We start from the raw sequence: 26265 nt of genomic DNA on the forward strand, positions 1-26265 counted from the left end.
ATGACCCTGCCAGTCACAATGGAATCTCAGGAAATGGTGCTTGGTGCTGCCGATTACGTGGTATTTGCTCTAGTGCTGTTCGTGTCTGCAGGAATTGGAATTGTATATGCATTTTCTGGAAACAGCCAGAAAACAACGGGGGAGTTTCTTATGGGAGGAGGACATTTGAAAATAGTGCCCGTCTCCATTTCCATTCTGGTGTCCTTCATGTCCGCCGTGCTGATACTAGGATCGCCAGCCGAGATGTACCGAGAAGGGACGCAGTACTACCTGTACACCTTCGGCTTAATTGGAGCCATTGTTGTGTCTACAGTGCTGTACGTCCCTCTTCTCTATCCACTGAAGTATACAAGTTCATTTGAGGTAAAGTGACCATAGTTACGTTTGCGCAGCGCGACACCAATTATTACGTTACTCACCCGTTTATACGGAAGTTTGAAAGTCGTTCGAGGTAACAGTAGCAGAAACAGTCGCTGTAGCAGCAGCAGTAGCAGTAGCAGTAGCAGCAGCAGTAGCAGCAGCAGTAGTAGTAGTAGCAGCAGTAGTAGTAGTAGTAGTAGTATCAGTTCATCTTTCATTATTTTGTTGGTATGACGGATTTGTTTTTTTTTAACATGTGATTTTGGCACAAGACAGGGATGATCAAATATGGGAAACGTGCATTTGCTGGCTCCTTGCACTGATATCCGCTAAAAGTGAAAATTTCACTTTAAAGATGGGAATTTCGATAGCAGTGTACTCGGTGTTCGTTTGTCAGAAGTAGCTGAAATTTATTCATTTATAGACATGTCCCCTGTATGCTGCCGATGGCAGATTATTGCGTTTAGAGATCGCATTATGTTTTTGAGAGCTCATGTAGAAGAACAGGTGGTCATCACTCGACAATGAGACGTTTAGTTGACAAACATCGACAAACAAATGATGTGAGGGATCGCACCAAGATCTGACAGACCGAAAAAACAAAACAAAAACAAACAAGCAAACAACCCCCCCCCCCCCCCAAACAAAAACATCTGTAAGAGTGAACAGGAGACTGTTGAGGATCGTTAAACGAAACTCCATCGAAAATCAAGACAACTGAGGGGCCAGTGGTACACAAATCAGACACTCTCCAGAAAGGACTTTTCAGCAGCAGGTTTCAAGGCTAGAAGACCAATAAAACGGTCTGATCTAACTCGTTGTGTCAGATCCAACTGGAATTTGGTGCACTGAGACTGGTCTACAGGTCATGTGAGCGCAGGGTATCTTTGCGGATGGTAGATGGTAGATGGTAGATGGTAGATGGTAGAGTGCGTGCCAGGAGACAACAAAACGCGAATCTTGCTGCAAAAAAGAAAAACACATCAAGACAACTGGACGTATAGCAACTAGCATATGGAGTAATCAGTCATGATCCGTGTTTTTCTAGCCGACGGCTGGAAATTGCCCCTTGCGACTGTCAGAGGGAACCTCAATGGTCAACAATATCAGCATGCTGGCTCACGTAAAGTTGTTATTCTTCGTTTTGATAACCACCCTCAGCCCACAAAACCCGTGTACATGGACGACAATGCTGGACCACACAGAGCTGAGCATCCACCGAGTTTTGAGACAAAATGCCATTACCACTCTGCCTTGGCCAGCATGTAGTCCGGATCTGAACCCAGGCCAGCACGTTTGGGGCAATCAGAAACCCGGACCATCAGCACAGAATCTGCCTCAGCGGGAAGCTACACTTCATGCAGAATGGAACAGGTTGTCTGAGAGACGCATTGAAAGAACTGAAGAGAGGATGAGACGGAGGGTCCGAGCAGTCATCAACGTCGTGGATCCTACACACGATATTACGTTTTCTTTGCTCGGAATAACCTGCAAATGGACAAAAAACATTCCTGACGCATAATATGGTCAGAGCGTTCCCTAAATTATCTGCAGTGAGGATAGTTTTATCATGTTGCCGTTTCTATTAACATGTACCATTCAACAACGTTTCAATTTTCCATTAAACGCACTTAAAATCACTAAAAAAAACCCAGTTTTCCACAGTTTCTGATAGTTTGTTATAGTCATCTGCTGTAAAAACACGTTTGTTTGCTTATAACACTTAGGGAATTATCCCGCAATCTCAAAGGTGATCACTCAGAAAAATATGGGCTGTTGCTTAACTTTTGTCCAGGTGTATATATCCAAGCACCTGTTGTTCATGATATTAATCACCTGATGGTCTGGTTTTCACTTGTATATTTACACCTGTCATGAAACTATAATACGGTGATCGTCAGCATTGACGGAAACGTTAATATATGTTGGCTTTTGAGAACTTGATAAATGATGAGAACATTATGATACTTTATTTATTACAACTTCTTTATTTATTATGATGGGACGTTTCATGTAGCTTCATAATAAATAAACAAAGCTGTTATTAATAAAATATTTTACTTTTTTTTTGAGACATTAATATAGAAGTACTTTATGGAGGTTTTATCGTTTCAGTATCTCGAGAAACGGTTCAACTCCCGCGCTGCAAGGCTGACAGGGACCAGCATGATGATTGTCAAACAAGTAAGTACGGTAAACAGCCTGATCATTGTTAAACCATAGGTACAGGGACCAGCATATGTATGATGATTGTCAAACAAGTAGGTAGTGTAAACATGCCGATGATTGTTGAATAGGAAGGCATTGTAAACGACATGATTATTATAAACAAATAGGTTCCGTAAACATCGTGTTGATTGTCAAACAAGAATGTATTGAATGATCATAACTCTAATAAAAAGCAAGATGATTGTCAAACATGGAGGTAAAGTAAACAGTGTGATGATTGTCAAACATGGAGGTAAAGTAAACAGTGTGATGATTGTCAAACATGGAGGTAAAGTAAACAGTGTGATGATTGTCAAACATGGAGGTAAAGTAAACAGTGTGATGATTGTCAAACATGGAGGTAAAGTAAACAGTGTGATGATTGTCAAACATGGAGGTAAAGTAAACAGTGTGATGATTGTCAAACATGGAGGTGCAGTAAATAGCATGATGATTGTCAAACAAGAAGGTCCAGAAAACAGCGTGATGATTGTCAGAAAGGTGCAATAAACAGCGTGATGATTGTCAAAGAAGTAAGTGCAGTAAACAGCGTGGCGATTGTCAGACATGGATGTGCAGTAAATAGCATGATGATTATGAGACAAGTAAGTGCTGTAAATAGTGTAAAAAGTGATGGTTGTGAGAAATGTAAGTGAAGTAAACAGAGTGATGATTGTCAGACATACAAGTGCAGTACCCAGGGTGATGTTTGTCAGACATGCAAGTGCAGCAAACAGCGTGATGATTGTCTGACATGCAAGTGCAGTAAACAGCGTGATGATTGTCAGAGATGCAAGTGCAGTAAACAGCATGATGATTGTCAGACATGCAAGTGCAGTAAACAGCGTGATGATTGTCCGATACGTAAGTGCAGTAAACAGCATGATGATTGTAAAACAAGTAAGTCAGGTACTCAGCAAGAGGAAGGCTTAGGACGTAGAACCTAAGGCCTAGGACAAAAATGGAAGGCTCCTTTAAATATAGTATATGCGGCCTTATTCTCCAAGTGTTCACGGCCCTAAGAATTTTCAACATTGATCGAAGTCAGTGAATGGGCTTAAGAAGTTCCAAAGGTTTGAACCTCATTGGATAAGCCAGTCTGCTTACCTGATTATTGCCTGACAAGTGACAGGTCGATCTAAGTACGCTATACTTGTAGAACATTCATTCATTCTTTCATGCATACATTTAATAATATGTACCTATACTGATAGACACATGGCTATGTACGTTGTACTTGTAGACACACGACTGTACGTACGTTGTACTTGTATACACGTGGCTCTATGTACGTAGTACTTGTAGACACATGGTTCTGTGTACGTTGTGCTTGTAGACATGTTTTATTCATGCAGGTGACCTATATGGGTGTGGTGTCACTTGCTCCATCGACGGCTCTAGAAGCAGGTACGCTGGTTTTTGTAACGCATTTGTAATTCACCATAATATCTTCGTTTGAATGAACATTACAAGGAACATGAGGTCACTATCCAAGGCTCCTAGTACATATAGTAGACGGTATGTTCTGCATACAGATGTACGCCAGATGCCATCTTCTTAATGTATACAATATGATGTAACATGTGTAATATATAAACTGATATTCAGAACAGTCACTCATTAATAACTATGTATAATCTGTCATATTTCTATTCTTATGTTTCCAACAGTGACCGGGTTTCCTACATGGGCCACAATAATCACAATCGGTCTTGTAGCTACCTTCTACACGTATCTGGTAGGTAGACCACACTATGAGCACATGTCTACCTTCTGCACGTATATGGCAGGTAGACCACACTATGAGCAAATCTTTACCTTCTATACGTATCCGGTAGGTTGACCACACTATGAGGAAATGTCTACCTTCTACACGTATCTGGTAGGTAGACCACACTTTGAGCAAATGTCTACCTTCTACACGTATCTGGTAGGTTGACCCCACTCTGAGCAAATGTCTACCTTCTACACGTATCTGGCAAGTATACCCCACTATGAGCAACTGTCTACCTTCTACACGTATCTGGTAGGTAGACCCCACTATGAGCAAATGTCTACCTTCTACACGTATCTGGTAAGTTGACCCCACTCTGAGCAAATATCTACCTTCTACACGTATCTGGTAGGTTGACCACACTATGAGCAAATGTCTATCCTTTCGTGGAATCTTGTAGGTAGATCGCAGGTGGAACATATACTCAGAGAACAGCCCCTGACATATCGCTTGACGAGTGAATGAGCCTCGATCTTATTCCTTCGGAGAATATCTGGGCCGTGATTGGTCTTCATGTGCAACAAAGCGATCCTCCTGTATAGATGTGATCCTCCTGGGCAGAAGCGATCCTCCTGTACAGATGTGATCCTCCTGTACAGAAGCGATCCTCCTGTACAGAAGCGATCCTCCTGTACAGATGCGACCCTCCTGGCCCAACCCAAATGGAACCTTCTTTAGAGGAATGGCGTAGACCGCCTTCAGAGGTTACACTCGATACTGACATTGAATTGTGTAAGATACCTAAAATGACATGTTGACTGTTCTTTCAAATAAGCCAATAACTTCAACCAACCTGCATGAAAATTCAACACCTTAATAGAACCTTTCGTAGAATTAAACAACTTCCTTAAACAGCCCAGTTAGTCCAAAGAACAATTGGTGCTACCCTGTCACTCCCCTCCGCAAGACTCAAACCTGATTCAGCTCCCAGCAAGATCACTATTACCTACACTGGTAAACCATCATAGCAAAGCAGGCATAGATGCCATCTTCTCTTCATCCTCCAGCCTCAACGACTTTCCCCATGCTAAAGGAAAAAGTGTGAAATGTGCAAAGTACAAAATAATGATGATGGAGAGTTACGCAAGCGAAACACCCTGACCCATCAACACCCGTGTTAAAAAAACATAAGATCTCCGTCACCAGGTCCAACAGCAAATCAGCCATCTCTGATCGGATCCAGTTTCACTCTAATGACACTATTATCTGGATTGACGTCACCATTGTGGCCAACGACCAAGTACTTCAGCCAACGCCAGCTCCTCGCAACCAGTGATATCATACGCCAAAAGCCCACCAACAATCGAGATCAAGGATGTCACACTCCATTTGGTTATGATGCACCTCTCCATCAAGCGCAATCAGGTGTTTAAATACATTATTGCTAAACCATCCTCTTCTTCATTTCTGGCTTCTATTCCTTCCTCCATTGCCTTCCCACTGGTTTTGTCAACCCAGTGCCCGCCCTGTTGCGTTAATGACCTAGGTGTCATGTTTTCTTTGTTACACTCATTGTATATGTGCCATCACTGCAGGTTACATTCCTGCTTGACCACCATACAATAACCTGTATCAAAACATCCCACTCCCGTGATAGGTTCTTATCCACAAAGCTAGTTAGTTAATTTTGAAATTTATCATTTCAGGGAGGAATGAAAGCAGTTGTATGGGCTGACGTGTTTCAGGGCGTCATGATGCTCGTTGGAGTAGTGGCCATTATCATCAGGGTCAGTCGTTGTTGTTGATCTAGTGATTAAGATAAGATGTAATTAATAAGTAATCTCGCGTGAGGCATTATTATTCTAAAATGATGATAAGCAACAAGAACATGTGAATGGATATAAGATAGTAAATTCAGAGAGGAAACATATGATACATTTAAATTGGATATATATGTTACAGTAAGAGTGGATATGTATGATACAAAGTTAGTCCAATGTTTCATTTAGAATAAATACATGAGTTACATTCGGTGTGGTGTAAATAATACCTCTAGAGTCAATACAAAATTAACATTACATTTAGAGTGGTTACAGATGTTACATTTAGAGTGGTTACAGATGGCACGTTTAGGGTCAGTACACATGTTACGTTTAGCATGGATACATTACATTCCATTACATTTAGAGTGTATATACATGAGGCAAGTGTTGATGGCTCGTGGATGTCCTTCATATTGCAGGGATCATATGCTGTCGGCGGGCTGGTGGAGGTGTGGAGAATCAACAAAGAATGGGATCGAATTAAATTCTTTGAGTACGTATAGCATGAGGAGGGAATAGGGGTGTCTTTCGGTCTTTGTATGTGTGTGTGTGTCTGTCTGCCTGTGCCTCTGTCTGTCTACATGTCTGCGTTCGTGTGTGTGATTGTATCTCTGTATGTGTGTCTCTGTGTGGTTAACTGTCTGGCCGTCTCTCTATCTGTGTGTATCTGTGCGTGTGTTTTTGTGACTGTGTGTGTGATTGTGTGTAGAGTGGATATGGGGATCTTCATTCCAAAGATTCCAGGACAAAGGGTGTGTTAATTACATGTCAGTCAGTACAATGCAGTCAGTCGTTACAATCAACGAAGAGTGGGATAGAATTACATTCTTTGAGTAAGTATAGCGCCTCCCAGTTTAAACCTCCAGCGATTAATGTGTGCGTGTGTGCGTGCATGCGTGCATGCGTGCATGCGTGCATGCGTGCATGCGTGCGTGTTCGGTGTGTTGCTGTCTCTGTGATTGTGTTTGGGACTCCAACTGTAGATCGTTGCTTTGGCTGTGGACTGTGCTTTGGTGCTGTGAAACTTTCAGATTTACATTCAGTTCAATGAAAAGAGGTGTCTAAAACTATTTTTAAGGAGCCCCTACCAATCTCAGTGAACCTGTTATTCTTGATTCATGGGGAACAACTTTAAACCACTTGCGATAACGCCTCAATTAACCTTTCCGATTAACTCACTTGTTTAACCTTGTTTCTGTTTCAGCTTCAACCCCGACCCAGCTGTGCGTCAGTCCTTCTGGTCGCTAGTCATCGGTACAACCATCACCTGGTCCTACACATACGGACTGAGTCAGGTCACTGTTCAGCGGTACTGCGCGCTGCCAACGCTGAGACAGGCCAGACTGTAAGTCAATCTCAGTCATCTGCATCACGGAAATGATCACCAAGAAGATGCACAGATGGTGTCCACTGAGGTGGCCAGTTGTTTACCTTGATGTTCTTTTACTGACATGCATGCACGTAATCCATGTGCCCGGAAAGATACGGGTTAGAATTGTTCTTCACAACTGGTGCATATCTCCACTTGTGAAGATCCGGGTTACAACTGTTCTTCACAGCCTGTGCATATCTCCACTTGTGAAGATCCGGGTTACAACTGTTCTTCACAGCCTGTGCATATCTCCACTTGTGAAGATCCGGGTTAGAATTGTTCTTCACAGCCTGTGCATATCTCCACTTGTGAAGATCCGGGTTAGAATTGTTCTTCACAGCCTGTGCATATCTCCACTTGTGAAGATCCGGGTTAGAACTGTTCTTCACAACCTGTGCATATCTCCACTTGTGAAGATCCGGGTTAGAACTGTTCTTCACAACCAGTGCATATCTCCACTTGTGAAGATCCGGGTTAGAATTGTCCTTCACAGCCTGTGCATATCTCCACTTGTGAAGATCCTGTTTAGAATTGTTCTTCACAGCCTGTGCATATCTCCACTTGTGAAGATCCTGTTTAGAATTGTCCTTCACAGCCTGTGCACATCTCCACTTGTGAAGATCCGGGTTACAACTGTTCTTCACAGCCTGTGCATATCTCCACTTGTGAAGATCCGGGTTAGAATTGTCCTTCACAGCCTGTGCATATCTCCACTTGTGAAGATCCGGTTTAGAATTGTTCTTCACAGCCTGTGCATATCTCCACTTGTGAAGATCCGGGTTACAACTGTTCTTCACAGCCTGTGCATATCTCCACTTGTGAAGATCCGGGTTAGAATTGTTCTTCACAGCCTGTGCATATCTCCACTTGTGAAGATCCGGTTTAGAATTGTTGTTCACAGTCTGTGCATATCTCCACTTGTGAAGATCCGGGTTAGAATTGTTCTTCACAGCCTCTTTTTACATATACTCACACACAAAAGAAACGCAAGTTTCTATCTGAACTGAAGAACCTAATTTGGATCCCTAATTTCATAATACCTTCGGTACATAGTGATGCTTGGCGATGCTTGGAACATTTTCTGCATCATTTTATAAGATCAGTGTGATCACAACAAGACAAGAACGAATCGCCAAAATGCACCACTCAAATGAAGATGTGGACATGATGCACACTTCCCACGTGGAATTGAATATGCACGATTTTTCACTACCCGTAGTGGGTATAAAAACCGCCAAGAACTTTGGCATATCCTTCATTGTTCAACAATGCCGCGACTAAACCAACATGAGAGGAATCAGGCTATCGGACGTTTACACGCTGGAGAGTCTGTCCAACACATTGCTCGGCACTTTAACGTCAACATAACGACAATCTACCGTCTCCAGCATCGCTATAACACAACACAGTCAACCAATGACCGTCAACGAAGCGGCCGACCAAGGGTCACGACCCCTAGGCAAGATCGTCTGATGACACGGCAACACCAGCGTGATCCTTTCTTAACAGCAAGCCAAACTGCTCGGGATACTGTCGGGACACATAATCGACGCATCAGCCGTGACACCGTTATCCGACGGCTGCGCGCCACCAACCTACGATGTCGCCGACCAGCACGTCGTCCAATACTCCGACCACACCATAGACAAGCACGACTTCAATGGGCACAGGGTCATCAAAATTGGCGTCAGTGTGAGTGGAGACGTGTCATCTTCTCTGATGAGAGTCGCTTTTGTGTGTCACATGCAGATGGACGGGTCAGGGTTTGGAGACGTCAACGAGAGCGTTTTGCTGACCGAAACGTGTTGGAAAGGGATGCATGGGATGGTCCTAGTGTCATGATTTGGGCCGGAATTGGACTTAATGCTAGGCTTGGACCAATGTGCTTCCAGAATGTGGGTCAAGGTCGAGGACGCGGCATCACAGCTCAGCGTTACATTGACCAAGTCATCAGACCTCATGTTGCTCCATTTTTTGCCCGACATCGGAATCACATTTTCCAGCAAGATAATGCTCGTCCGCATGTTGCAAAACTTACCATGGCCTTTCTTCAACAGCACAACATAAACGTCATGCAATGGCCGGCCCTTAGCCCTGACCTTAACCCCATCGAGCACTTGTGGGATGAGATTCAGAGGCGTCTCCACCAAGTGCAACCAGCGCCTGCAGCTGCTGATGACCTGCGTACAGCTGTACTGGAAGTGTGCAGAATGATCCCAAGGGCCTTCACAAATCGTCTGATCAACTCTATGTACAGGAGATGTGTGGCAGTGATCAATGCTAATGGTGGGCACACCAGGTATTGAATGACGTAATTCAAATGATCGAAATCGGAAAATGCAATTGCTGACACAAATTGTAAAGACCTTATTGAGTATGGATACCAATGAACTGTGTTTGCTCAAATTTCTGTACATCTGACTCCACTCGTATTTGCATACTTAACTGTTGAAAAAGAAATACAGTGATGCTACATGTCAGACTTGCGTTTCTTTTGCGTGTGAGTTAGATGTTTATCAGCATAGCTCCAGTGACGATTGGCTGTGATCACTGTTTGGTGAACACTGTTTTCCAGTTTATCCTCTCCTTAACATGGGAAGTGGACTGTCCAGTATCTTGATGAGTCATGATAACTGCTTCTTCAGGTCGGTGATTCTGAACATTGTCGGGGTATTTGTGCTGATGACCTCTGTGTGCCTGGCGGGGATCATCATGTTCGCCTACTACGCCCAGAAAGGATGTGATCCATTGTCAGATAAAAAAATCAGCAACCCGAACCAGGTATGGACTTCACCTTGTAGTCCTTTGTCCATCAACTGTTTTCACCTGTTTCCATGTCTCTGAAAATATGTGTAAAGGAGTATTTGTAGATGTCGTCTCTGTTTTAACTCTAGTGGAAGCAGACAGTTTCAGCATTTACTGGTCCGATTGGCGTTAAACGTGGCACGATACAGACTTCATTCACTCTTTTCATTCCAGCTAGTGCCTTACTTTGTGATGGATGTGCTTGGCTATCCTGGTCTCCCGGGACTGTTCATCTCGTCTCTCTTCAGTGGAGCACTCAGGTAGGTTCTTTTCACTGTGGTGGAGTACTCAGGTAGAATCTGTTCATTTCAGTTGACCCCTGACATAGAAGCAGTTCTTTTTCGTAGAGCGCTCAGGTAGGGACTGTTTATTCCAGTGGAACCCTCATGTAGAAGCTGAGACTGACATGTTTCCCATCGAATCACTTCAGCACTATGTCGTCGTCTCTCAGTGCTCTGTCTGCTGTGTGTTGGGAGGATTTCTTCAAACCGGCCCTGGGAGACAGACTCACAGAAGCTCAGAGGACACTCATCACCAAGCTGCTCGGTAAGGTGTTTGAACTCACTCCCTTTAGCTACAAACTGACAATAGCATTTTAATTTGATATAAGATTCAAACTATATACCACTTTTGTATTGGGTGAGAGTTTGGTGAAATGACCACAAGACCGAAGCGCATGAATGACGTAACTGACGTCTATTCTTCGCAGCAGCCTTCCTCATCAGTCCATAGTGATAAGTCACAGACATAATTTAGAAGGGTTGCTTTATTTCACAGTTCTGTTTTTCGGCGCCGCGGGTATTGGTGTGTCTTTTATGACCATGCACCTGGGTGGAACAATCTTACAGGTGAGATAATGAGGTACACTGTAGGAAGAGCTCAGGTGAGATAATGAGGTAAACTGTAGGGTGATCTCTGGTGAGATAGTGAGGTAAACTGTAGGGTGATCTCTGGTGAGGATAAGGGGTAAAATGCAGTAAGATATCAGGTGAGGACAGAGTGTAAAATATAGGAAGATATCAGGTGAGAACAGGCAGGGTGAGGACACCGCATGGTTTAAAAGTGTCGTCTTTCATTGTGGAGCACAACTGAATGTCCCCTGTACTTGGTTAATCATATTTTAAAAATGGAGAAAAAATATGTATTTGTTAAAACATTTAATAGTAGCTATAATAGTTAGCGATGATGTTATAGATGGGATCTGACAATTACTGGTGGAAGTCGGCCAGTAGGTTCTGTACAGGACAGGGCGTGTGGCTGTCCAGAGACTAAAATTAACTAAAGTACCCATGAGATGTTGTAAACGTTCGGTACCACTCATATCTAAACTATCGTACCTCGACTAATCACTCATCGTAGGGATGAATAAATACTGAACCCTGACACGAATGAACAACAATATCTCAAATATCTCCCCACCTCATGATAACATACCTCTGTAAAGGGTTTAAATTTTAATGAGGACTAAGGACGTACTATAGTATTCTTGGGGACAATTCCTCTGGTAAGAATCCGCTGCCAGGTACATCCCTCAAGTAAGACAAACCTTTCTATTGCACCCGATTGATGTTTGTATGTTTTAATGGAGCACACGAGATCAGTGGCACATCTCTGACTTTCTTCCTTGCATTCACCGGTTTCGTACAAATACCAGATGCTGATCCAAATAGATTTCCACTTATCGTTTTCCAGTGGTGGTGCAGACGATTCGGGAGTTACGGATTTCATATCAATGAGTTGCGTCACTTCGTTGTTAATGACCTGCACCACTTTGAGTAAATGTGTCGCCCATTTTGTCCATCGATAATCAGGCGTTACCATTTCCTGTGGATGCTGGTGTCTGAACAAGCGTTTGGTTAGGGTGCAGTTAAATATCTCAAGAATGGCTTATGGTCAAGGTGAGATTGTATGCAGCCATGGACGACGTCTGTCCAACAATGGAAACCGTGGGTGGTTTTCATTAATTCAAATCTGCAAGATCAAACAAAATCTCGAAAAAGAACTTGACACACGAACCGGATAACACAAAAATGCCCACAGAGTCGTCAATCGTCGACGTGGTCACAGCGTTCTAAACAGTCAGTGTGCTGGATGTGGCTGGATGTATGTGGCTGGATGTGGTTGGATGTGGCTGGATTGTCCACGATCATCACCATGCTAGTGTTAAACACAGACATAGCGATGGGCGCCATCCATTGATTTCAAAACGATTGCAAATGAACCCAATAAAACACGACAGAATTCGTACTGTAGCCGACTCTGCTACCATAGTAATGTCAGAACTGCCAGAACACGGAAACCATCAAATCATTCAAACAAAGACAGCATAAAAGGATAACACTGAAATGCTTCCTGAATTTCAATGTGTATTCCTAAAAACAAATCTGTAAAAGTTTTTTTCCCAAACTCAAAAACTCGCTTATCATCACAGTGTCAGTTCTGCTGTGAGGGACCTTTTGCTATTTGTTTTTGCAAAAATGCATAAGCAATATTATTATTTTTTTTAAGCAAATACAAGGGACAAGCTGCAATATTTCACAAGAAGAGACAACATTATTTGTTGCGGTGAGCCTATTTGACCACAAAAAACCCTCTGATGGAACTGGTCCAAAACCGCCATTACAAAACTACTAGAGGTGTGTCTCAGGTTCACATGTTGTGATGTTACTAGGTGTGTCTTAGCTTCAATGTTGTGGTGTTACTAGGTGTGTCTTAACTTCACATGTGCTGTTAATAGGTGTCTTAGCTTCACATGATGTGATGTTACTAGGAGTGTCTTAGCTTCACATGTGCTGTTAATAGGTGTCTTAGCTTCACATGATGTGATGTTACTAGGAGTGTCTTAGCTTCACATGTGCTGTTACTAGGTGTGTCTCAGCTTCACGGGTGCAGCAGCGGGGCCGATACTTGGCATGTTCATCCTGGGTGCGTTCTTCCCGTGGGCCAACTGGATTGTAAGTTGAGTCATCATATCTATATGCTGACTTTCTATGCCCTATACATGTGTAAGAAGAAAGAATGAAGACAGTCCTTGCATCAACGATGTGTTAACTATCAGGTTTCATAATGTAAATGATTGATATACCGGTACACACTGGTTCAGGGTGTTTTCCTTCAAGAACATACCCTAGCATGTGCCTGGTGGTTTATTTCTGTTACCAATGCTTCAATGGGGATGGTGGTATTCTGTTACCAATGCTTCATCAGGGATGGTGGTACTCTGTTACCAATGCTTCAACAGGGATGGTGGTGTTCTGTTACCAATGCTTCATCGGGGATGGTGGTATTCTGGTACCAATGCTTCATCGGGGATGGGCGTATTCTGTTACCAATGCTTCAACGGGGATCGTGGTATTCTGTTACCAATGCTTCAACGGGGATGGTGGAATTCTGTTACCAATGCTTCAACAGGGATGGTGGTACTCTGTTTATGGTTTATGTTGTACTGCAGGGAGCAGTGGTCGGTGGTGTTCCTGTTTACAGTGTGCTATGTTCTACAGGGAGCAGTGGTCGGCGGTGTGCTGGGATTGGTGTTCCCTTTCTGGATCTCTATAGGAGCTTACACCATTGTAGGAACACCGTCTCACCTTGAGTACCCCACGCACAATTGCAGTGTCCTCAACGGCAACATCTCCATGGCGACAACAACGTCCTCGATCGTAACAACAGCTCAAGTTCCTGTTGAATAGTTAGTATGTTAAGATTGTGTAAGTAGTTTAACTATTGGGACATAACACCTGAAATTAGAGATTCATCTTAACCTGAAGAACCTGCAACCTGAAACTGTGCCAGAGATGACAACACCTGGTGTCTCCGTTCTGTACACAGAGTTTCAGCAATGATGACTCCGTCCTGTACACAGGGTCCTCTCTACCATGTTTCAGTACCGGTGTCTCCGCCCTCTAAACAATGTCCTCTCTACATTGGTTCAGTACTGGTGTCTCCACCCTGTACAGAGTGTTCTCTCTACCATCTGTCAGTACCGGTGCCTCCGTCCAGTTCACATTGTCTACCATGTTTCACTACAGTGTATCCGCTCTGTACACAGTGTTCTCTCTACCATCTGTCAGTACCGGTGCCTCCGTCCAGTACACAGTGTCCTATCTACCATGTTTCACTACAGTGTATCCGCCCTGTACACAGTGTTCTCTCTACCATGTTTCAGTACTGGTGTCTCCTCCCTGTACACAGTGTCCTATTTGTGGTATTCAGCTATTGGTGCTGTGACGGTGGTGGTAGTCGGTCTACTTGTCAGTGCCACGACAGGTAAGACTTTTTGTCTTCGTAAGGACATGTAATGTACCTCCAAGTTTGTCAGTGTCATGGTAGGACTCACCTTGTGGGAAAGTAAACACCTGCACAGACACTACAATATTCGCACTATCTATCCGAACACTCATATTACCCACCCACCACTCACACTACCCACCCACCACTCACACTACCCACCCAGCACTGAATTATATGTTTCCTTGATTGGCTCATTACTTTCAGGCATGAACCGTGTCGGTGATGTGGAACCAAGGTTTCTGCTACCGCTCCTGTTCCCCCGCTGTCTCCCTGAGGTTGTGAGAAACTCACGCCGAACGCACGAGCAAGGCACACATCAAGAGGTTGGTAATAAAACATGGTTTGGGTCGATAATAGAAACAGGGACTTGACGTAGAACTGGGATTTCCAGTAAAACTGTCTGTGTATATGCCTATGCTGGGTTATTCCTGTGTGTGGCGTAAAACTAAGCGCACCCAATCACTGCACTGACCAAATATAAATCTAAGGCAGAAAACAAACAGAAAGCGATGGTTTCGGTGACCCAAATTGAATAGTTCTCGTCCAACCCCCGCTTGCACAGAAGAATCTACAATCAACTTTACAATCACCATACAACCGCCCTAATACACTTGCACAAAGACGATCTTAAGACAGCATGGACTTAAGATCGCGATCTTAACTAAGATCGAACTCGTCAACGTTGGAGGTAAAAAATTCCTAATTCGACCCCTGTCTACAGTTGTCTGCAAGTGCGCAAAACATGATAAAGCAAATATAACGTGGAACTGGTAACTGCACACAACTTAATCGCACCTTGCAGAAAACAAGAAAAAAAGCCCCACAAATCTTTGAAGAAAATGATAACATAGAAGAGAAAAATGATAACGTGGAAGGTAACACTTATGATATAATTGTACCTTGTGGGTCATTCTCTGTTTTTTCTACATTCTAATTTGATTTATGAACTAAGAATGGATACTGCAACCACAGAAATATCATGTTTTATGAACATATTGAAATACATCTTGAATTATTGGGCTAATAATCATGAAGATTAAAAGATAGCATATGAAAGGAATGCAGACACCTTTCGTCACTATCCTTTCTTTGATTATCAAAAAGTAATGGTGTTCATACTTTTTCCAACACTGAATCGGGTGAGAATTGTACTTTATGATATCGACTCGATAATAATTTCGTGCACTACCGATATAACGATATTTCTGACGTTAAATCGATGTTGCATTCTCCGTGTTGTTGAAGTGTCGAGGCGAATCATACAGTTTCATGCAATATGAAAGCAATCCCAAAACGTAAAGCTAATTGTTTGCGTGAAACTGACACCAACTTGCTACTGACTACAACGATCTTAACTCCTTACAATTGGTTCCGACTAATTGTAAGTTTTGATTGTAACTTACAATGATCTTAGCCTACAATCGCTTTGTGCAAGTGGATGGCGATTGTAGCCGAAGCCTAAGATCGCAATCTTAAGGATTTACAATAACTGTAGTTCTAAGATCGTTTTGTGCAAGTGGGCCCTGTTCAGCTCAACGCGCTGTTCTGTTGACGAGTCTGCCCCCTTCTTTAAGGCACACGTTATACGAAGACCAAATTGTAAACAGTTTGATGACAGTTTACACTTGACGTTTATATCTTCTCTACTTTGTTTTAATTAATCTGTGATTAATATAACGTGGAGCAATATGAACGCCACATTTCTTCTCCCAGCGTATGTTTAGATCAGTACATCCAGGTGCAGCTTACTAGTCTTTCCTTTCATTGTGGGAAAGTAAACAATGCGAACTTTGTCGTGTCACTGTTTTTGTCACGTCACATTTTGACGACTTAACGATCTAATGTACACACTAATGTCAGCCTACATATCACGCAGCAGGGTCGAAAGGAGGCTCATCCGAGAGACGATGGGAGTTAAGGATTCAAAACTTCCAGTCAAAATCGATTAGTCCACAAAACGGTCACACGTCATAAGAACAAAATGGCCGTTTTTCTGTTCAACACCTCTCCCTAAAACAGCTAACCCGCTACCCCAGACTCACTGAGACGTATATTCAGTGTTCAAGCATGTCTTACACATTCACACTTCCTAAGGGAAATATTTCAGCGAAACGGTCCTGTGAATTATTTTCTGCCACAAAAATATATAGTGGAGTGTACGCAGTTTCCCCCTACAACCCCACCCGATCTGATAAAATGATTACTTATTTGATAATGTAGGTATTATGAACGTTGTATATTTAGCTAAACATTCAGAAACTGCCATGTCTTTAGCAACATTCAGAATCCCTTGATTGAATGTTTGTAGGATCTGGCCCTGATGGTAACGAGAAGACCCCAGGTTCAGGATATGTGAGCAGTACACGATGTTGCTGATGCTGCATACTGTAGTCACTGTGGATAACGATAGTGGGTGGAGTAGCTCTACTGTAGATGTGGAGGGGGAGTGATCGAAGATTTCGACGATTTGTAACAATATTGATGTGTCTTTTCACCAGATTCAGCTAGTCTTGTGTCTTAGATATCTTTCTTCCAATGTTTTATATGTAGTAGCAAGGCCCCGATATCCCCAACTTGTAATGTTAGAGATTTAAACACGCTTGACGCTACTGCGATGCGATCTACAAATGCCAGGCGGTAACATGTTATGATCTTAGCGCTACGTCATTATTTAGTCCATGGTAGTGTGTGATAGTTATGCCTGCTTACCGTCAGATGTTGCAATAAGTTTTTAAGAAACACAGAATGCTGCTGCTGCTGATGATGATGTTGATCGAATCTAGCCCTGAATAAGTGTTTTCAGTGTGACTGGAATTAATAAACGAATGTAAAAGGGGATTTGTCATCCATGATTTTGCTTAAATGTTGGTGAGTCATGGCGTAGAACGTTTGAAATAATTATCCGATTGTGACCATTTATAGGAATATCATCTTACTTTCGATTCTCAGGCCTCAGCGGAGACTTTACATGCTGAAATCTTTACATATATGTATTTCTGACACTCTTTCTATCGTATAAACGTCCCTGTGAACGTGCTAATGTCAAGACAACAAACCTGGCCTCCAAACCAGCACTCTCCTGTCAAGACAACAAACACGGTTTCCATGGAGATGCTTTATTGTCAAAACAAAATCCTCGGTTTCTACGCAGACACTCTCTTGTCAAGACAAGAAACAATCGCTTTGTTCTCCATGCAGCCAATCTATTGTCAAGATAACATACACGGTTTCCAAGGAGAAACCTTGGTTTCTATGCAGACGCTAAATTGTCATATCAGGACAAAAACACGGTCTCCATAGAGACTCTACATAGTCAAGACGACAAAAAGGTTCCCTCAAAACTGACGTTCTATTTTCAAGACAATAAACTCGCTTTCCATACAGACGTATAATTGTCAAGATAACAAGAGTAAGACGCTCTATTCTCAAGACAACAAACATGGTCTCGATGCAGATATGTACGATCAAGACATCAAGCAAGGTCTCCATACAGACACTCTGTTGTCAAGACAACATACCCAGTGACGCTCTATTGTCGACACAACACACACGGTATCCATGCAGACTCTCTCTCTGTCGTCACGCTATCAAACAAAATTTTCAAGCAGACATTCTATTTTTAAGACAGCACACGTGGTCTCGAATAAGATGCCCCACTGTCAAGAGAGCAAACACGGCATCCATTTCATTTTCAAGACAACAAACACCGTCTAGAATAAGACGCTCTCTTGTCAACAAGCATTGTCTCCATGCACACATTTGTTGTCAAGACAACAACATGGTCTCCATGCACACATTTCGCTCCTTGAGAACTATTTTGTTCCATCGTCAAAATTAGGTCATATTGACCTTTTGGCGTCGTTGGAAAGCCCTCTACACGATAGAATTAACATGAATACGATTTTCTCAAAAACAAAGCTGTCAGAGACAGAATCATTTTTTTCCATCTAAAGGGTTCACTTGATTTCAGTTCTATACTATCCTATAAATTTCATCCAATCAACTGAGTAAATTTGCATCATGTAATCAAAGGTTCCTTTGATGTTCGTACGGAATGGATGTGATTTTGATGATCCTCATAAAATCAGGTGAATTAATATTTAAATCATGTATCATGTTATTCATTCAATAACAGACAATGATTTCATAGTTCTGTAATTTCATTTTAATTCTCCTCAGAAATAACGTCACTGATGAGGGTTTAATCAGCCGTTACTGACAGTTTTGACACGTTAACAGTCTATAAGGTTTGTAGTTTAACATCTCATCAGACAATGCTCAACAATATGTTTGCAAGACCTCTTTCACAGGCATATAAACTATAGTTGGTGATGTTTGTGGTTCCAGGCAACTTATAATGTTAATATATTGAGATGCATGTCCTTTTGATTCAGTCACTTCCAGGTGCCATTTGCAACGATATAATACTGAAAATTACATATTATCATATTCATAATTTTCGGACTCAAATTTCGACAAATTTGAAAAATGGCGGATAGAACAAAATACTTCTGATGGAGCGATTTCTTCTTGTCAAGACAACACACACGGTCTCCATGCATGATTGAGTATCTGCCTGGCAATCTATTGTCAAGACAACCACCCTGGTATTTAGACAAAGTGTCAGCTGTTAAGGCAACAAACCTTCTATTGTAAACGCGACAGTCACGTTCCCCAGAACAGAGACATTTTGTACAATTGACTAAAGGCTGGATCTACTTTGTTTCTAAGCCAGCATAACCTTGCGATACTACAAAGGCCGGCTGCTTCTCCATCTGTCACAGGAGGAATGTACGATACGTAAGACATGATCAGATACAGGTGGGGAAGATAACTCTACTAGATCAGCCTTTTATCAAATTTGTAAAGTTTTCAAATCTTCAAGGATGGGCCACTGTCCCACATCCGTCAAATGGATTGTGACACGTTATGAATATGTTTATTCAAAATTTGCCAGAAACCAGTGGTGGATATCAAGAACATTTTATCATCTGATGTGCCATGTGTAGGAGTTCAGCTGTACAAGATAGGCACCATGTGATCTTGATCTTGGTTGATTGGGTATTCGAAAACGGTTCTAAAGAAAACAAATGGCATGTTTTTGTTCTGATTCAAACATGACATTGCTCGATTTCAGTACAATCATCAAAGTACACATTACCAGAATATGATTATACAAAAAGTGTTTGGTAAAACCACAATGGAATATCAAAGCTTCCTGGTCAGAGTGAAATGTGAGTATCTGTTGTGATCATCATGAACATCGATAACAGTTCAGCACTGTTGACCCAAAGAAGAAAATAGATGCCGAGCGCTGTCTTAAGGGGTGTGTCGATACTCTTGCTGAAGTGCAAGCGTCTGTTGGGAGTATCACATATATGCCAATGGGCCACATATCGGGTGAACGCCAAGGTAACACCTGAACATTGTTTTGCTGGAGGAAGTCCTGTCAAACACGTGCAATTTGAGGTCGAACATTGTCATGCTCCAGAGATAAACTGTTGACGTTGATGGAGGGAATTACGTGACGTTGAACTTGTTTTCTGACTAAAATTCTGGCTTCCCACAGCCAAATGCTGTCTCTTTAGAGCTTCGGCACAGTCTTGGGATTTGAGTTGTTGTGGATGATGCGGCCATGGTGTTTGAACGAAGATGTGTTACGAGAGTGTGTTTTCTGTAATTTGTGTTATCATTGATTAAGTGACAGTTATCATTGGGTCTCAGTGTTTAGATTTTTGTGAATTGTGGGTCACTTTTTATATCATACATGTTCAATGGCAATAGTAGTTTTAGCGGCAGGCCTTCTTGATAGCGCTTCAGTTGCCTGCCCTTGGCACTCTATTGTTTACATCCTGTTTGAGAAAGTTCTAAGTGAATGGCAAAATATCCCCGCTGTGCTGAAATGTTCCCATCACTGCGTCAACATAATTACATAGAGGCTGGTTCTTGTGTTGATTGACACACACGGACTTACACTTGGAATAAGTGGACCTGTGTGCCTCTGGTTATCATCGACTGTTTGTGAAGAACATCATTTGAGTAATCTGACCTTGAAGACTGACACTTCGTGTTTGACTTCTCTCTCAGTGGAACTGGCTTCAGTGAATATTTGATAATGTGACTGATTACCTTAGACTTGTGACTCAACTGCATTGTATTATAAATCTGTATTATGATTCACTTGCTCATTGTTTCCTCAATATATCATTGAGTATTTTAGACTTGTCTGTGTTATATATTGCTTTGTTCAACGGAGATTTCATATACCGTTTGTCACGGCAATTGATTAACCGTAACAGATGTCTCGACGAGATATAGCGATCCTGGCAACTCTAAGTGGACCTGACCTGAGCCTGTCATCAACAATCCTAGTATTGTTGTATCGGGTCCATAAGTTTGAGATGGCCTGTGGGGACACGTTTAAGTGCCTTGCCACATCATGTTGCAATGCCAATCCGTTTAAACGACCGATGGCGTTGCGTCGTTGAATCTCTGTCAGTCTTTTCTTTCTCTTGTCGTCTATAGTTGGTTAAAGCAATGCAGGTGGAGTACCAACGATGTGTCTTTTTACAGCCTTAAGTCATAGGCAGCTCGGGGTGATACACAATATCATGATGCACATGCCCGTTTTAGCGATTCTCTACTAATGTGAGGGCAACGTCACTGTTTTTTCAACGTTACTATTTTTTCGAACGTTTTGTCGTCTTCATTCATTCCCCTTCATTGGAATGTAGTATGGTTTGGTTTGTGTCAACTATATTCCTCCGATTCATTGTCAAGTTTCTCATTTTGAAGAGTATATTGGAGATAATTTACGTTAGCGATATAGCTTTACAAATATCACCTATACTGACGTTTAGTACTCAGACATGATTTCTACACTATTTTAAATCTTTAAAATTCAATTTGGAAGATTCTTTTAAAACAAAATATCAGATGCTATTTTGTACATAAAGCCTCATCCTAGCAAATCAATGCATTTGCTTTTTCAACTCAAATTAGGAAATTCATTACCCTAAACGTGAATTACTGCCTGGAGGCCAATACGCTCAACCATGTCAGAACACGGCAGTCAAAGGACTTGCATAAACAGGTTTATGGAAAGATCCAAAATCGCAATCACAGTACAAGAGCCTATAGAGCCAAAATGTATGCGAACAAATGTCTTACATTTCAAGCACCGACACAACTTCTGACATGGCATGGACAGAGGGACTGACAGATGAAGACTGTGCCCCTCGCCATTTCGACGCAGTACTATCTGGACACGTTCGGCTTAATTGAAGCCATTGTTGTGTCTACAGTTCTGTTCGTTCCTCCCTCGTCTCTATCCACCGAAGTATGCAAACTCATTTGAGGTAAAGTGCCCATAGTACATTTTGTTGCAGTGGGCCAGTGTTTGTCCTTAACGTCGAAAAGCTGCAGGCCTTGAGGACCTAGACCCATAAGAAGTTGTTGGTCCTGATGGGAATGTGTAGGCCTCTATATTAGCTATAATATAATTAATTCAATGGAAACAAAACTGTGAGAAGTGTTTGTTGCAGCACAGCACCCATTCGTCTACAGGCATGTTTCAGTGTTATCAGATGTAACAGCTGATAAAGCAACCGCAGCAGTGGTAGTAGTAGTGGTAGTAGTGGTAGTAGCAGCAGTAGCAGCAGTAGCAAGAATAACAACAACAGCAGCAGTTGTGGTAGTAGTAGTAGTAGTAGTAGTAGTAGCAGCTGTGATAGTACTAACAGCAGCAGTAGTGCTAGTAACAGTGGTAGTAGAAGCAGTAGTAGCATCAGAAACAGCAGCAGTTGTGGTAGTAGTACCTTTATGGAATAAGAGCATGTATTGTAAACATATATGCTGATATAAAGTCAAATTCAAGATGGCATAAAACAACATGCTAGCGTTATTTCCTGACAAGAGATGATAGATGTAGGATATATTTTGATAGATTTATTACGTCTAGAGATGTTTTCACAGTTAATGTTTTCCGAACTTTGTTTCACTGGGGAAGGAGTGAGTGAGTTATTTCTACGCCGCACACAGCAATATTCCAGCGAAAAGGCGGCGTTCTGTAAATATGCGAGGCTACATCACATACTCCAGTGATCAACAGGATGAGCATCGGCCTACTCAGTGAGGAACATGTGTCAACCAGGTCAGTGAGTCTGATACCCGATCCCCTTAGTAGTTTCTTACGACAAACATTAATCACAATATTTTTTATTAGTCCTAAAATGAGTTCAAAAGCATAATTATTGTAGTCGTCGAGTAAGATTGTATCATCTGCGTATAATAAAACAAATATCAACAAGTGTTCGTCTTCAATATAATATAGATTTACATCACTAGAGCCGAGAAGGAAGTACATGAGATTCAATACCATTTATGAAAATGGAAATGAATAATGGTGACAGATTTTTCACCTGTCTCACGTCATTGCTACATGACAAGTAGCTTGTCACACCAGTATTACATTGTAGACTTGATTGGATGTTGTTATACATTAATTTAACAAGACTGGGGAATTTACCCTCTGTACGAAGCAGTTTACATTGTTATTTTCCAAACCATCGTTCGTCAAACACTATGGAAAGCTCCTGCAAAGTCTATAAAGGCATAACAGAGCTTTTGTTTCCTACTTTGCATAATTTATATCAGATTATAAATTAACCACAATGTCAAAAATTGAGAATGACTTTCTAAACTCAGCTTGGGTAGGTGTTAAAACGTTATTAGTATCTAAGGAATCTGAAAGGCGGTTGTTTATAATAATGTCTTAGTGAAGAGCGATCCAAAACGACTAAGTTATGGATCAGAATTATCGCTTTACTTCTTATAGATCAGTTTAATCATTTCCGTTAACCATAGTTCTGGTAAAAACGCTTCTCAAATATGAGATTGGATTGTTCAAATAATAATAAAACCGTTAAGTCAGCACTACCCATATAATATATTCATTATTATAAGTCTATCCCCGATGTCTTACATCTCTTGAGTTTGATTGCAGGAATGATGACAGGTTTATATAAAACATTACCTGCAGCCTGTGTGGCACCGTCGGTGTTCTCCTTGTTCGTGTTTTTGTCTTCCAGTGATCTGATCTTAATTACGTCTATATCTAAACGAGTTGCCATCCTCGTTACTTGAACTACTAATTAATGATTTCCAAAACTCTTTCGATCATGTTTCTGTCTCAACATTTTACCTGTTTGATCTTTTGTGAAGTCTGATATGTTTATTTATGCACATTTTGTAATTCTTAGATTCAAGTCCATAAATGGTTTGCTGAAAGCACAATTTAAGCCTTACAAATCGCCATTTGGCTTTATTAACGTTTCCCTGGCTTCCTGACACGCTACACTAAACCACGGTTTAGATTTCTCAACATCTTTCTTCTTTCTCTCAGACTTTGGACTTCGAATGTTACTTATCCAGCCTGTGTCAGCACGTGCATGCCATCCAATCCCGAATCCCGAATCATCCCGAATCCGTTTCTAACTTCACGTTCCTATGCCAGCCCCATACGTCCATACACTCACTTCCATGTGTAACAAAAGCAAGCCGACACTCCCAGACGTGATGCTTCTTTTCCTGTCACCCCACGAGACTCTTTCGAAGCTCGTTATGCGCGCGCACAATTACTTTTGAATAAGAGGACATCAATCTGTTCACCAGTGAGCATCGCTGACACAAACGAGCCAATCACCGAAGATCACGTGACACAACTGTTATGGCTCTACTGGGAAACACCCAAGTCATCAGAACTGCGCTGTTCAATCTGATAACATTCGTTACATGTACAATACCTACGTAAACATCTTCTCGAACATTAAATAGTGATTTACTCATTTTGTCCGTAATATGAAGTCACAAAATTCTTCAGTAATGACAGTCACATATTATTCGCATTTATGTTTAAAAGCAACTCCAATATCCCCTGATTTCCTTGGTTTCTGTTTGGAGAATCATGGCTGATTGCCACCTCTCTGTGCCAACTAGGAGTTCAGTCTTGTTGGAGAATCCAGGCTAATTGTTTGTTGTGGAGGAATTAGTGAGTGAGTATGATTTTAGCAGCATTCCACCAATATCACAATAGGTAATAAGAGGAAAGAACCCTACACATTCTACCTATGCAAAAAATTGAATCGTCGGCATGACGAGAGAAGTCTTTAACTATAACTCTAAATCACCATAACATCTTGCACCATAAAGTGATGATATTGTAGCTCTGTGAAAAGCAGTGGAACCAAGTAATTCTAACTGAACATTCCTTAAGACCGACTGTTCTAATACGTATTAGAAGGATGACACATTTTAATTAATGAGTATGAGTACAAAGAAGGATGACACATGTTAATTAATGAGTTTGATTACAAAGAAGGATGAACAGGTTATTTTTGCTCATGATAGTAGTCACCTGATTGTCTGGTTTTCCCTTGTATATTTACACCTGTACATGTCATGGAACGTTAATGCGACGATTTTCAGCGTCAACAGAAACATTGATTTGTCATCATATCATCGTGGTTTCATGGCATCGTGTTTGTCACACAAGAAGGTTCAATTTGTGTGAACAGCATCAGGATTGTCACACAAGTAGGTCCAAGTTGTGTGAACAGTATCGTGTTTGTCACACAAGTAGGTCCAATTTGTGTGAACAGTATCGTGAATGTCACACAAGAAGGTCCAATTTGTGTGAACAGTGTCGTGATTGACACACAGGAAGGCCCACTTTGTGTGAACAGCATCGTGATTGTCACACAGGAAGGCCCACTTTGTGTGAACAGCATCGTGATTGACACACAGGAAGGCCCACTTTGTGTGAACAGCATCGTGATTGACACACAGGAAGGCCCACTTTGTGTGAACAGCATCGTGATTGACACACAGGAAGGCCCACTTTGTGTGAACAGTGTCGTGATTGTCACACAGGAAGGCCCACTTTGTGTGAACAGCATCGTGATTGACACACAGGAAGGCCCACTTTGTGTGAACAGCATCGTGATTGACACACAGGAAGGCCCACTTTGTGTGAACAGCGTCGTGATTGACACACAGGAAGGCCCACTTTGTGTGAACAGCATCGTGATTGTCACACAGGAAGGCCCACTTTGTGTGAACAGCATCGTGATTGTCACACAGGAAGGCCCACTTTGTGTGAACAGCATCGTGATTGACACACAGGAAGGCCCACTTTGTGTGAACAGCATCGTGATTGTCACACAGGAAGGCCCACTTTGTGTGAACAGCATCGTGATTGACACACAGGAAGGCCCACTTTGTGTGAACAGCATCGTGATTGACACACAGGAAGGCCCACTTTGTGTGAACAGCATCGTGATTGACACACAGGAAGGCCCACTTTGTGTGAACAGCATCGTGATTGACACACAGGAAGGCCCACTTTGTGTGAACAGTGTCGTGATTGTCACACAGGAAGGCCCACTTTGTGTGAACAGTGTCGTGATTGTCACACAGGAAGGCCCACTTTGTGTGAACAGTGTCGTGATTGTCAAGAAGTGGGTATAATAAACAGCCTTTGGCTCCTTTCACGAAGCAGCCATTGCTAAGGTTACCCTTGACTCCCATTCTTCAACATTGCACTAAGGTTACCTTAGGGACTTACGATCACAGTGCTTTGTGAAAGGAGACCCTGGTACTTGCCAGCACGTAGGTATTGTAAACAGCATGGTGAT

General features: G+C 42.0%; 1 protein-coding gene across 1 annotated transcript in view; it reads left to right on the forward strand.

Annotated features, from left to right (window-relative positions):
* The window catches only part of LOC137260317 (sodium-coupled monocarboxylate transporter 1-like), a 30289-nt gene continuing 4024 nt past the window's right edge, over positions 1-26265 (forward strand). Inside the window, exons 1-16 of the mRNA XM_067797997.1 lie at positions 1-363; positions 2476-2544; positions 3924-3975; positions 4239-4306; positions 5989-6069; positions 6525-6598; positions 7310-7450; positions 10123-10258; positions 10457-10542; positions 10713-10828; positions 11060-11130; positions 13150-13236; positions 13783-13970; positions 14448-14548; positions 14777-14850; positions 25292-26088. Coding sequence (XP_067654098.1) covers positions 1-363; positions 2476-2544; positions 3924-3975; positions 4239-4306; positions 5989-6069; positions 6525-6598; positions 7310-7450; positions 10123-10258; positions 10457-10542; positions 10713-10828; positions 11060-11130; positions 13150-13236; positions 13783-13970; positions 14448-14548; positions 14777-14850; positions 25292-26088 — 2504 coding nt within the window. The remainder of the gene's footprint in view (positions 364-2475; positions 2545-3923; positions 3976-4238; positions 4307-5988; positions 6070-6524; positions 6599-7309; positions 7451-10122; positions 10259-10456; positions 10543-10712; positions 10829-11059; positions 11131-13149; positions 13237-13782; positions 13971-14447; positions 14549-14776; positions 14851-25291; positions 26089-26265) is intronic.

The sequence above is a fragment of the Haliotis asinina genome, chromosome 13 (assembly GCF_037392515.1).
Source record: "Haliotis asinina isolate JCU_RB_2024 chromosome 13, JCU_Hal_asi_v2, whole genome shotgun sequence".
In the NCBI taxonomy this organism is placed as follows: domain Eukaryota; kingdom Metazoa; phylum Mollusca; class Gastropoda; order Lepetellida; family Haliotidae; genus Haliotis; species Haliotis asinina.